The sequence below is a fragment of the Aulonocara sp. 'chitande type north' Nkhata Bay genome, linkage group LG15 (assembly GCF_057382095.1).
Source record: "Aulonocara sp. 'chitande type north' Nkhata Bay isolate Kocher_YH1m ecotype deep benthic linkage group LG15, A_spYH_male_GT1.1, whole genome shotgun sequence".
NCBI lineage: Eukaryota > Metazoa > Chordata > Actinopteri > Cichliformes > Cichlidae > Aulonocara > Aulonocara sp. 'chitande type north' Nkhata Bay.
Genome location: NC_141358.1, coordinates 27,292,842 through 27,306,975, shown reverse-complemented (window position 1 = coordinate 27,306,975; position 14,134 = coordinate 27,292,842). Strand labels below are relative to the sequence as shown.

Below are 14,134 nucleotides of genomic sequence, written 5' to 3'. Positions count from 1 at the left end.
TAAGATCAAGAAGTTTGAGCAGATAATGGATTGGAAGGAACTGTGAGTAATAATAATAGTGATTTTTAAATCCTATTTCATCTCAGTCCAGCTTCATGTTTGAGGTACTGACAGTTCTGTGGAAGGCAAAAGCCGAGAGACGTGGAGAGACGTGCTCGCGGTGATAAATGAAGTCCAGATGTAATTGATACTGTAGACGCGTGAAGCATAGAGTGTAAAATAACAGCTTCAACGAGTCTCTGATGTCTCTTCAGTTTCTCCTTCAGGGGCTGTTAAACATATTTCACCCTTTGTCCAATCTATTGCGGTTGCTCACCTGTGGAGTCAGACATCCACTCAGAGAAGATGGAGTCATCCCTAACCCAGTGACATCACTGAAACACCATCATTCGAGCTAACACGTGAAATTGTGTAAATGTAGATCACATGTCTCAGATCACGGGTGGGTGTGGATGGTGATGGTGTCAGAGCATCAGCACATCTGCATTAGCATTAAAAAGTCCTTTAAAGAAGTGTGTCAGCCGCAGAAGGACGTAACCGCCATCACTGCGGATGACTTCCTGTTAGGTGACGTGCACAGAGAATGTCGGGTATGCCGAGGGTTAGCACAGGTTAATACGTACCTGGTTAAACACAACGATCAGGCTGAGGCTCTCCCACAGTGCGTAAACAGATAAACTGTGTTGAGGTTTACCTGAGCAGATGTGTGGACGATCTGCACCCTCTATGGCGGTATCCTCATCACCATGTTTGCCGAGCTTCACATTTTCTTCGTGAAGTAACCGAATATTAAGCATGCTTTAATGACTCTGAGCCACGGAGCAAGTTCATTAGCATCCTAATGCTGAGCCTAGAGAGAGCTGCATGACTGGGATCAAATAAAATAATCAGAGTAGGTTTTTTTGTATTTACTTTGAATTTTCTTGAGGTGAAAATTGGGGGTGAGAGAGGTTTGAAATGTAAAAACAACTTTAGAGCAAAAGCATCAATTCGATAAGATAATCAGTTGACCTGTGTGACCGCCAACTGTGGTCTCTGCAGTGGGGAACAACCCAAGACCAAAACACAGGTGCCTTCCTTATGGCCCTTGTCGCTGGTGGCCCTGCTTTCGCAGAGTGCTTTCCTCTCTTGTTGTGATGCAGCGCCGCAGTTTAATGGGAGCGGGACGGTTTTCATCCTCTTTCTTTCTCTGCATGTCCTGCTGTACCTTTGCTCCATCTATCTCCAAAGCACCAGGAGATGCTGCTGCTCCCTCGGTCACACGGTCACACACAGACACTCTCTCTCTCTCTCTCTGGTAAATGTGACGTTGGCAGTGAGTCCTGCCGGTGGTTGGAGGCAATAATGAGTATAGTATCTGTCTGGGAGGGAGTTTGAGCCTCCTCCTCCTCCTCCCTTCTCTCTCTGCCTGTGTTTGACATGGACCTTAAACTCATCTCTTAATACTCAGTCTCAGATCAGCTCTTCTCTCTCTCTGATCTTATTTTATGTTTTCTTTATTTCCTGTTAAACGGTGTGTTTGGGTGCAGCTCGGTGCTCTCTGACTCTGTTTCTGTGTTTTGTGTCTTCAGGGCGGCTCACAAGCTCAGTCTGTCCCGCAGGAAGAAGTCCCCGCCCGGCTCCGCCTCCCTGCCCGGCGAGTCCCCAGAACCGCTGCTTTACACCGGGGGCTTCAGCGGGGCCTTGCAGCTCTCCCCGCCTGCCATCCCACCATGTCTCCTTCGAGTTGGGTCAAAGGTCAAGGACACGCCGGGGATGGGAAAGGTGAGATAGTGTGGTGTTAGTCTGGATCTGATGGATGTAGCTACTGGGACTTTACCTGCTCAGCTGATGGAGTCGAGCCTTGAAGTCAGCGGTGGGGGTGTAGGGGAGGGTACCAGGTCACTGTAAGCTCTAAGGAGCTCAGAAAGAATCAACTGCACTTCTTCAGGTTTGGTGAAGAAGCTTTACCTCGCTCATGTGGCTATGGGCTGGCTGCAGGTGGGCAGTCTCTCTCTCAGGAGCTATCGTCCCTCGGCAGGATATCTGCAATCAGCAGGAATCTGTGCTGTAGTCTTAGTCTGGGCTCACACTGCCTGTGTCACATGTTTCTAACAATGGGTTAAACATCTGCTCTCCAGAAGATTAGCCCTGTAACCAGCATTACTCTAAGAAGAGTGTCGTTAGCTCAGAGGCTTTAATGAGCTCTGCAGCCCATCGGGGGGCGCTGACAGGCTCGTCTCTGACAGGTTAATGTTTGTTGGCGTTTGGGTGCAGATCAGACGCTTGGCTATCAGACTGTTGGTGGACGGAGCGATTAGCGTCTGAGCTCAGGTCTCCACCAAATCACCGTAATCACACGATGTCCTTGCTAACCTCTCAGACACAGCTGACTGGTGAGCCAGGTAACTCTGGCGCACCATTAGCTTGAAGCGTGAGCTCCTCATTTCTGTGCTCTCTCATCTCTGCTGACACAAAGAAGCACCGAACTGAGACTCGCAGACATACATGGTTCACTGACGTGTTTGAGTTTGATGACTCTCCGTCCATGTGAAGCCCTCATCATCCCCCTAAACTCTTCCTATGCCAGCTGCTGTGACTGCAGCAGTAAGTGTGCCTGAATCCTGAAGAGGAAGCTCTCTGCTGGCATTCAGATGTCAGGTGATTCCTCCTGCAGCAGGTGGGCTCTGTGTGAGGTCCCCACAGGTCAGGGTGTGCTGCTGGCTTCAGAGCCCTGCAGGCACCATGTAGGGACTCCATGTCTCCTCGCTGCAGCTCAGGTTCCTTCATCTCCATCCGCCGGCAGCTGCAGGAGCTCACATCTGCATCCTGCCAATGCAACGGTTAATGAGGCAAGGACAGAAATGAAAGAGCATTTTAAAGGAGACGCGGTGAAGTTAGGAGGATCATACATCTCTGCTCCTGCACCTTACACTGAACTAACAGAGTCACTGCCAACACCTACAAACTACTCACAATGTAGATCATTTCATCTTTCTCCTTCTTCTTTCCTTCTGATCTGAACACAAAGTTCTCATTAAGAAAACTGAAGCTGCTCGTATTCTTCTTCTTTTTCTTTAATGGTCTGCACAACAGATCACCTGCCTCCATCTCCTCCTATCCTAGCATCCACCTCTGCATGTACTTCTTCATCCATGAGCCTTCTCTGCTACTCCATCTCCATCCTCTACCATCCCTCCTCTGCACATGCTTCTTGATTTGACTTTGTAAGAATTTAGTGACATTAGATGAACTCCTGGAAACAGGCAGAGTCAGAGGTAAGTATTCACTCTGACTGCCGTCTCTTCTCTCGTTTGCATTCAGCGCTGCATTCATTCCTCTGAACCTGCAGTTATTCTCTTTAATGTCTTAAAACTTCTCACCATGGCCTCTGGCTGCTCTCTGTGTGGGCGAGAGAGCCTGAGCTGGATTCTGGGTGTAAACACTTCATCGTGAGTGATATCAAACTCTGAGTTCAGACTGAGGTCAGAGCTGTTTCTGTTTGAAGCTCTGCAGTTTGAAAGCAGCCCTTCAGATTTTTGCTATTTGCTATCTTTGCTATCTATTGATGCTATACCTTTAATCTGAAAATATCACAGCGAGGATCTGACCCAGCCTGCTTCTGCAACACTGCACTGAAACATGCACTTCCTCTGACGTCCAGCAGAGGCAGCAGGAAGTCAGTGCCCACATGTTTACAGCCTGATACACAAACTGTTTGGTCTCTATAAATATGTGTCCCTGTATAACAGCTGCATTTGAATTATTAGGGGTGTGGCCTCTCTGACTGACAGGTGACACAAGGGGTTTTAGCTTCAGCTAAACTGGACCTCTGTGCTGTGTTTGTGCTGTTGGAGCTTTTTGGAGCATTTTTAATGACATCATACATCTGCACTAACAGACTGTCCAGGAAGGCGGAGCTTCAGTTTTAGGGTTTTATTTGGATGTTACTGATCAGGTGAAAGAAAAAATGAAGAAAAAATCCTGTAAAAACATTTGTGATTGAACATAAATGTGCCGAGTAGGGCTGGGTATCGTCACTGATTTCTAGAATTGATTCACAAGGTCCCGATTTGATTTGATCCATGATTCGATTCGATTTGATTTGAATTGGGGAAATTTGCCTCAGACAGAAATATTATAATTCTGATCATTTATCAGTACATATCCATATTTTTATATCTTTAAAAAGAAAACTGACATTTCTGTAAGCATCACAGCAAATGCTTTTGTGTCAAAGTAACAGAGCGAAAACACAGAAAAACATGAAGGAGAATTTCCTGACCTGTCTTTTTATAGCAGATAACCACCTTAAAAATATTCTGCAGTAAAACAAAAACAGAAGAAAACCATTAATCTACACATGAACATTACCTGATGTTTCTGAAGTGAAAGCAAATTTACAGAGGTTTAATTAGAGACACAGCTAAGTGTTTTGCAATATCACATAATATTGAAAATTTTCTTCAGTATTGAACAAAAGAAATGGGGCTTTCTTGTCAGAAGTCAGTTAAATTAAAAAAAAGAAAAACAGCGGCCGACAGCGCTGTACATAACAGTAGACTTGTGCGTAATAAACAAGAAAATAATGCAGAAAACAGAGATTTTTAGATGAGAAAGTGTTTTTGAAGTGTACTGAGAGAGAGAGCTGTGCATGAAGTGTCATTTTACTGTGGTGGAAGCAAAACAGCAAAAGAGAGAATTCATGACGATGTTTATGTGAAGTGAAATGTGAAGCGTAGTTTGGATCTTCTTTTGCTGCTGGTTCAGTCAAATTTGGTTGGAGAGAGACATAGCCTGAGATTCTGGCATTTCGGGCATAATAAATTTATATTTAGATTTATATTCATTCAAGATTTTAATGAATCGATATTGCGTTATTCAAGCTAGAATCGATTTTAATCTGAAAATCAATAATCAAAAAAATAATCAATAATCAAAACCCACCCCTAGTGCCGAGTGACTGGAACACATAAAATTAGCTGTGACTGGATCAGATGGCGACTTTCAAGCTGCTTCCTGTCTGTATCCGTGGTGACAGAGGAGCTGGCTCGCAGAGACTCGATGTTTAAAACCTGCTCCGTCTCATTATTGGCTGTAAACTCAAACTCCTCGCCACCAGCTCAGCAGCTCTATGACAGCACAATAAAACCCTTTAGAAGGCTGAGGGACACGGGCTGTTGAAGGTTAAAGGTCAGGAAAGCAGTGTGACTCCCTGCTCAGTCCAGCTCTGATTACAGTCTAAAATGTCATCCTGGAATACCTGAAGAAGAGCTCAGGACGTCTCTGGAGGCGTTACGGCTGATTCTGAGCTTCTTTCAGCACAAACAGTTGATGGTGTGTATCAGGTGATCTGAGTCAGGTGATCTAACGCAAACTCAGTGAAAACCACATGGAAAACAAAACTAAACAGCAGGTAGAAAAAATCAAATCAAAGTTTAACTAAACAAAGTCAAAGAAGCACAGTTTCCTTCCAACTCGGTGTCAATATCTCTGAACGCTTGTACCCAAGATAACGAACGGCTGCAGGTGAAGCAAACGTGGCCACGTTCAGGCCAACCATCTATCACTATCTGAGCACCTCTGGCTTAGTTTAACGTTTCATGATGCAACTCCATTGTCCAGCCAGAGACTTGATGAACGCAGCAGTCTTCTCTGTGCTTCATGCTTCCTGTCTGTCCTCAGGTCAGAGTCATGGTCCGGATCTGCTCGGTCCAGGATGAGTCCTCGGAGTCCATGTCCTTCCTGAAGGTCGACGGCAGGAAGAAGCAGCTCACGCTGTGCGAGACGTCAGCCCAGAGACGGTCCTCAGCCTCAGCGCCAAAGACCTTCACCTTTGATGCCATCTTCTCGCAGGACGCCTCCCAGGTGAGTTCTCCAGCATCAGGAACTTTACCATATCTTCTTCCGGGGATTAATGTGGGTAACGTTACAGCTGATAATTTAGCTGCACAGACCTGCTGCTGGTGACGCAGAATGAACAGTTTAAAGTGAAACTTTCAGAGTTTTCTGAATAAAAATCTAAATTCAGGGCACGCACGAAGGTTTGAGCTCTTCATCAGCAACGTGTCAGCATGCTCTTTACCCACAAAGAGCAATGACAGCAGCAGACAGATCACAGTGCTGTGTGTGTGTGTGTGTGTGTGTGTGTGTGTGTGTGTGTGTGTGTGTGTGTGTGTGTGTGTGTGTGTGTGAGTGCCAGTGCTGAATGTTTGTATCTGTGATGTGACATATACCTGCAGATAGATTCATAAAAACATGTTTATGATGTTCAATTTTTCAGCTCCTCCAAGCAAACAACATGGCACTCAGCATCATCGTGCCTGCTGGGCTGCAGATCTTCTCTCTTTTTAGACACCTGACTGCATCGGTGATATAATGGTTTCATGTTTAACACGAGTTTTATTGGAGAATTGGAGAAAACACCTGGGTCAGTGTGGAGTCCACGCTCAGGTGTCTGACTGCTGGACAAAGTGCACCAATAAGAGACTTCCCTCATTCTTATTAATTTCAGTTTTATGTATATAGCACTAGATCACACCAACAGTTTCCTCAACAGTCAATCGTTGTTGTGGAAGTTACTTCTTACACAAATGAAAGAAAGCAGTCCTACATATTTGTTTAATATGTGCATTGAAGAACATATCCTGGACAAAAATGACTCCAAGGTTCATCACAGTGTTACTGCAAGTCAAGGTAATGCCATCCACTGTAAGAACATGCGACTCACTATGGAGCCCACGAACTTGCAATCCACAAGCCACTTTGCTAGCTATGACTGTGTCTACTGCTGTCATTGTACTGAGCCTTAATTGCACTGGCTGAGTCTTCACATTTAGTGCAGAGACCAGATCTCCCAAGATGAAAGTTGAATCGCTCTGTGTGTTGAGCAGAGCATATGTGAGAATCTCGCTGTGGGGGTCTTCTGCCAATGACACAAAAACAGGAACAATGCTAGACGTAGCTGAGGAGTATCTTGTCAATGTGTGTGACATGACTAGGGATGGGTATCGTTTAGGTTTTATCCGATACCGGTGCCAAATTGGTACTTTTGAAACGGTGCCGGTGCTCAAACGGTGCTCAAACCGGTGCTTAAAGAATGGAGAACACAAAATTGGTCCAAAAACCTCTCATGTTCAGCTGGTTTTTTGTAAAAAGATAACAATGTTAGCCTTTTCTGCAGCTATGGGGCATATATGGTATCACTCTTGGCTGGAAGCAGTGCTTAAACAATGGAAAAAACACAAACTTTGTCCAAAAACCTCTCATGTTTAGCTGTTTCCCTCTTTTTCTTTGGACATTTTAGCCTTTTTGGCCAGGGTGAAGGGAGTATCTGCCATCAAACAAGAAGACAGCCGCATGTAGCTATGATGATGTTTGCTAGTTCACCTTACCTGCACTAATGTAATAACGTGGTTAGCCTACTCAACGTAAATTACACACGAACAACATCAAACTACTCACGCAGAGAAGAACAGCTGCTGCTGCCATCATCATCCGTCATCATCCTGCTACACTGGCAGGGCTAGAGGCTAGGACTCTCCTCTTCGTGTTTTTGGGGATGTTGCTAACTCCGGGTCTGATAACAGGCACCACACCCGCAGTAGATGCGCTCGGTGTGAGGTCTCGCAGCAAGCTATCAAATACGGCGCATTTCTCGGCTTTTAAAAAAAAACCGAAATGTGCGCTGCTTTTCAGTCTGGTTACTACCGTTTATGTCCGACACCGGTACCCATCCCTAGACATGACATTGCGGACTTCCTTTGTCTCATTTCCTGCAGATGGTGAATCACTGTTTAACATTTCACTGGCTCCCTCAATTCTCTCTATGTGCAAGCAAGTTGGATGATTTCGACCACATATAGTGCATGTGTGCCTTCTTTTGCATTCTTTACTAGTGTGACCCTTTCTTAAACAGCCGAAGCAAAGACGGTTTTCACGAATGAAAGCTCTCTTTTCATCAGGAAGCCTTGTGGCAAAGGTTGGGCACTTGGCGACACCGTGTGTTTCATCGTTGCAGACGAAGCATGGTGGTCTTGGCTTTGAAATTAAGGTCCCTGGTTTACCTGCAGAGTGCTTAGCTTGAGCATTGGTGCTGAGTGCCTTGGTTCTCAGAATCAGAATCAGAATCAGAATGGGGTTTATTGCCAAATGTTGAGCAGGTTTACAACATTAGGAAATTGCTGCGGTGCTTCAGTGCAAACATGGTGTCATAAATAACACTTAAATAGACATGGAAAAAATAAAAGTGGGGATAAGAATTAAAAGTGCTACGTGGAAAGATATGTGCATGAGATATACATGAGATATATACATGAGAGTAAGAATTAAGAGTGCTTCTCTTAGGAAGCCTTTCATCTGTTACTTTAGTGGTTAATAAGAAGGGAGAAGCAATGGGGTTGCAGGCTATTCTAGCTTCCCTTTGTAGAAATCTGGTGAAATGAGCAAATGGTGGATACTCTTGACATCTGTCTAGTTCATCCACAACAACGCGACCCCATCTGCGTACCAGCCATTCGGGCAGTTTTTTGAGAGGTTTATGATTTTCTTCACAATCATTTAGAATTGCCAGCCCTTTAACATGAGGGATGGCCTCGGCACAACTTTGAAGGAAATCTGAAAACTCTCTGAGGGCTACTGGGTCATTGGGAGCTATTTTTGGCCATTTCATCAGTTTATCCCTGAAAGCCTTGTGGACGACAAATGAACTTCCATACCTCTCCTGAAGAATCTCCCAGGCACCCTGATATGCATCTTCTGAGTTTCGATAGAAGAATCCTTCGACCGCCTTCCGTGCCTCACCTGCAAGATAACTTTTCAAATACAACATTTTTTCACCTGCGGGGAGGGGTTTGTGGCCAGTCAATGCTATAAAGGATATCTTCCAGTCTATAAACTTTAAAGGGTTACTGTGGGTTCAGGTTCAGGCAGACAGTTGGAGACGAACAAGCTTGCAAGCTCCTGTGTTAAGCTGACCTCCTGTTGCTTTTGCAAAATCTCAGGTGGTGCACACTGAGGTCGAAATGATTCAGCCTGTGGATTCAATGGATTCTGAGATTCAATGATTTGGCTATCAAGTTGTGATTTGTCATCTGCTTCATACTTAAGGCTTTCCAATCCATTGTAGTTGTTGTAAGCTCTCACTCTGGCTGCTGCTACTTTTACCTCATTTTCTGCCTGTAGCTGTTGCAGTTTAGTTCTCTCTTCCTCTAACTTTGCTGTCATTTCTGCAATCATTTGTGCTTCCTTGATTTTCCACTCATGCTCTAAGCTACTCAACTTGGCTTGCTGTTCATGTATTCGTTGCATTGCCTTCGCCTGTTCTAGTTTAGCTGCAAGGTCAGCTTCGGCATCCACACGTTTGCTAGAAGTCGTAGATGTGGCTCCAGAGTATGAATCTGAGCCCTTTGAATGCTCTGAAATAACTGTTTCTGTTTCAGTTTTCCCAAAAACAGATCCATACTCCTCCTTACTTAATATCATCCTTACACGCTCCTTCTCGAACCTGTCATTAAAAGTCTTATCTATATCTTCTAGTCGTTTACTAATGAGATCACAAATTTCTGTTGTTAGGGCAACACAGGCATCCATTCTCTTGACAACATCTGGAGTAGAAGTATGATTACGTCGGCTAGGCTCATACAGTTCATGTACTAATGCTTCTTTAGCCTTAATGTCCGTTTGTGTTCTAACAAGGTCTTCGTTTGAGCAGAAACCTTTCAGCTTTGTTCTAACTCCTCTTGCTAACTCCTTCCAGGACTCATATGCCTTGCTAAATGACCTTTCATTTTTCTTGGCCTCCTGTTCATGCATCTCCTGCCCCTTTTCTGTTAGTCTTCGCTCTCTGGAGCTGGACCTGGCCTGTTGTGCCTCTGTAGATTTGTCTATTTCTTCAACGGGGGACCACATTATTATTAATTTTATTTTTGGCTTGTTGCACCTGCCCTTTTAAGTGTATATATCTGAACTCAAATGGGTTGAGTGGTGGTTTCAAACTTATTAACACTCAACTTAGATATTTACACCTTTAACCTCACAGACTGGCAACAAAACCCAAATAATACTGATGATGCCCTCAAATCAGACAATTTGCCACTTAAGTTTTTACAGAAGTACAACTGATAGCATAAAGCCCAGATTCAGTCTTAGACATTCTGATGTAAGAAATGTGGGATATTCAGCATCACAAGTTTACATGCTACTGTGTTAAATACAGAAGAGGTCTTTCTTTCTTGCATTACTTTAGACTGCCATGTTGAAGATCATTTGCTCACACAGCTTACAAGATGCAGATGTGCATGACATTGTATTTATAATGTCCTTATTTTGAGTCCTTTACTGATCCAGCAGTCTCTGGATGATGCGATACACTCCTTTACTCACAGTTCGACAAAAGAATAAGATGAGCGTAGATGGCTGCAAGGCAGCGATGAGTTTCACTGTAGCACCCCTTGGCATCAAGAACAACAGAAGAGTCTCTAACGGGTGCAGCCATTTATTTCCTCACCACACACGGCTCATTCTCTGGACGTTGAGCACCATGAAAACTATAAAATAAGAAAAAATTGATACCCGTACAGTACTTTTTGAACTATAACAATGAGGAATAACAACAATGAGCTTAAGTTAATTCAGGCAAGTTCAAACAAGTAATTATGAGATATACAGTCACAGATTAAATAAAACAAAAGGGGTTACTTCAAACAGCATCAAGGGATTACACAGTTCAGTTAAATAAAATATAACAACAGATCACCTCTCATCACATACCTCAGTCCGCTTGCCAAGGGTGCAAAACTCCGGTAAACACTTAAACACTTCGGCCCGTTTCTCATGGGGTGCTGCTAGCTTGCATGACACACATGTCTTGCCAAAAAAAATAGCACATGGATGTAAGTAACGTAAATACAGAATAAAAAGGTTTTCAGATAGCTCACAATACAAACGCAGCAACATACCTTACATTAGAAACACACTTATCATACTTATCAAAGTATTATCGTAACTTACATGGACTTTGTACAACTTATTCCTGCCGCGACAGACTGCTCCATACACATTACGGGGTATGCCTCTGAGCACATCTGTCCTTAGTGCGACTGCGCATACAGTTCCGACAACCCCCGCAAGGATGACTTATGGTACAGATCAGCGGTTCATTACATTGTATTTAAGGCACTAGAAAAGTCAAGATACTCAATCTCCATCAAAGTAATTAAGTAATAGATATACAACAACTATTTTTGGTTTGATTGTTTTTATCAGAACTCTTCCTGTAATTCTACACATTTATGTATTCCTGCTGATGATTTCTTTCGTTTACTGAGCTGTCTCTTTTTTACCTCCTAAATCACCATGGTAATGAACGCTGAACACTCATTTGGTTTAAAATCATCTGGAAGCACTAGATTTTTACAAATTCTCTTATTTACATCTTGCTTTCAGTGTGATATGAATGTTATATGTGCAGCCATCACCTTAGAAACAAACAGCAGCACTGAGCATACCCAGACACATCATTCACTGCCATTCATATCTTGAATTTACTGCTGTGTGACACAAATCACTAGATTAACCAGTTTCTGCCACTTTTGTCTTTAAGACTATTTTACTGTTAGATTTTATCATCGTCTCATCTGATATCGTCTCTGATTGGAGAAGGTGGAGCTCACAGGGAGCAGAGAGCCACAACAGAGAAAGTTGATAACCACAGTGATGAGACCCATGATCTCTGACTGAGGTTCCAGGTTTAGTTGAGTTAGCTAACTCAGAGGAAGCCTGGATATGTTAACTTCCTTTGTAGGACACCTCTCAGGTGTGTAAGCTCAGCTTTAAAGTCAAGGCATCCACATGGGGAAGGATTCACTTTGTCACTCACAGCTGGTCCTAAATGACTTTTCCTGCTCTGGTTACCTGCAGCAGGTCACATACCTGCCATGCTGTTGCTGGCATGTCAGCAGCGGGCTTCGGTACACCAAGTGCTCCAACATCTCTGACCTAAAGCTTGTCAAAAATACTGTACTGTGTGTATTGTTATGTATGAGGCGCTGTGATAGTGGCAGTGCTCTAAGTGATCGCTGGCTTCTCTCTTCTAGGCTGAAGTGTGTTCAGGAACGGTGGCAGAGGTCATCCAGTCGGTGGTGAATGGCGCGGACGGCTGCATCTTCTGCTTCGGGCATGCTCACCTGGGTAAACACATGATACGCCACCCACACACACAAAGACATAATTCTGAAAAGTCACATGATTGTTGAGTTGACCCTGCCTCCACAGGTAAGACGTACACCATGATTGGTCGGGACTGCTCCACCCAGAGCCTGGGTGTGGCTCCAACGGCGATCTCCTGGCTGTTCAATGTGATCGAGGACCGGAAGGAAAAGTCTGGAGCTTGTTTCTCAGTCAGAGTGTCGGCCGTGGAGATCTCCGGCCGCGAGGAGACGCTCACCGACCTCTTGGCCGAACTGGCGGCGGCAGGGCACCAGGAGGCACCAGGCCCCGCTGTGTTGCTGAGAGAAGATCCCATCTGTGGATCCCAGGTACAGGAAACAACTCGCACTTTGAGCACTTTTTAACCAATCACACAAACTGGCCTCTGATATAAACCGAGGACTGTGATTAGATGATATATAACTAATGATTACAGCTCAACATGATATCCAATATGTTCATCCAGTCATCCGGGCCACTCATGCCGTTCCCTTTCCAAAAGACCTCGCCATCTCCTCCTTTCCTTCTCTTTGTCTGTTCCTGACCTACTCACTGAACTCCTGTTCACTCTAGAGACTTCTTCACTGTTGACACCTGTCCAATTAGTCCTGACCTTCCTCCTCCAACTCGTTCAGTTTGTTTTATCTCCCCGGGCTCCTTCTATCTGCGCTCACTTTAATTTTCTTTCTCTTTTTCTCCTCTCATTCTGACATCCTTCCTTTTTTTCCTTTATCAAACCTCATTCTGTCTTACTTTAACTTTTATCTCGTTCATTTTCTCTCTAAGAGTAAAGAAGGATTTCTACTTTGAGCCAGAAGAACATCACAGAGCTGCAGATGGCAGGAAGATGATCACAGTCTGGTTTCTGTGCTGCAGAATGATTTAAAGCTTTGTTTCAGTCCGAGCCTGACTAATATGGGGTAAACTCTTGGCAGTGTCTGCGCCTGATTGCAAGATGCCTATGTGTTTTAATCGTGCCTGATGTTAAACTGAGTCAGGAGAAAGACATCAATATTGGATAAATACAGCTTCCATCAGGGTCATAGCTCAGTGAAATCTGAATGTGAATCCATCCATCCTCTTCCCCCTGTCCTGTGGTAGCTCTCAGACTCTGTGTATATATAAATCTAAGTTGGCTTTATATGAACAGAGAAGAAAAGCTCTTTCTTACTGCAGGATCTTCATTAGGGATGGGTATCGTTTAGGTTTTATCCGATACCGGTGCCAAATCGGTACTTTTGAAACGGTGCCGGTGCTTAAACGGTGCTCAAACCGGTGCTTAAAGAATGGAGAACACAAAATTGGTCCAAAAACCTCTCATGTTCAGCTGGTTTTTTGTAAAAAGATAACAATGTTAGCCTTTTCTGCAGCTATGGGGCATATATGGTATCACTCTTGGCTGGAAGCAGTGCTTAATCAATGGAAAAAACACAAACTTTGTCCAAAACCTCTCATGTTTAACTGTTTTCCACTTTTTCTTTGGTCATTTTAGCCTTTTTGGCCAGGGTGAAGGGAGTATCTGCCATCAAACAAGAAGACAGCCGCATGTAGCTATGATGTTGTTTGCTAGTTCACCTTACATGCATTAATGTAATAACGTGGTTAGCCTACTCAACGTAAATTACACACGAACAACATTAAGCTACTCACGCAGAGAAGAACGGCTGCTGCTGCCATCATCATCCGTCATCATTTCACTACACTGGCAGGGCTAGAGGCTAGGACTCTCCTCTTCGGGGTTTTTTGGGGGATATTGCTAACTCCGGGTCCGATAACAGGCAACCCATGCACAGTAGATGCGCTCGGTGTGAGGTCTCGCAGCAAGCTATCATACGGCGCATTTCTGGGCTTTTAAAAAAAAAACACTATGCGTCGCCAGGTGTTTCATCGGATTTGAGGTGTTGCCTCCTTTGACAGTATCAGCTTAAAGCACTTGTTGCAGGCTGCT

The 14,134-nt window shown here is 44.2% G+C and overlaps 1 protein-coding gene across 2 annotated transcripts in view; it reads left to right on the top strand.

The window, feature by feature from the left end:
• LOC147313264 (kinesin-like protein KIF26A) overlaps nucleotides 1-14,134 on the top strand; it is a 72,208-nt gene that overhangs the window by 39,919 nt on the left and 18,155 nt on the right. For both annotated transcript variants that reach the window (XM_086265310.1, XM_086265311.1), the window contains 4 exons: nucleotides 1,572-1,764; nucleotides 5,665-5,847; nucleotides 12,075-12,168; nucleotides 12,253-12,515. In XM_086265310.1, coding sequence (XP_086121436.1) covers nucleotides 1,572-1,764; nucleotides 5,665-5,847; nucleotides 12,075-12,168; nucleotides 12,253-12,515 — 733 coding nt within the window. The remainder of the gene's footprint in view (nucleotides 1-1,571; nucleotides 1,765-5,664; nucleotides 5,848-12,074; nucleotides 12,169-12,252; nucleotides 12,516-14,134) is intronic.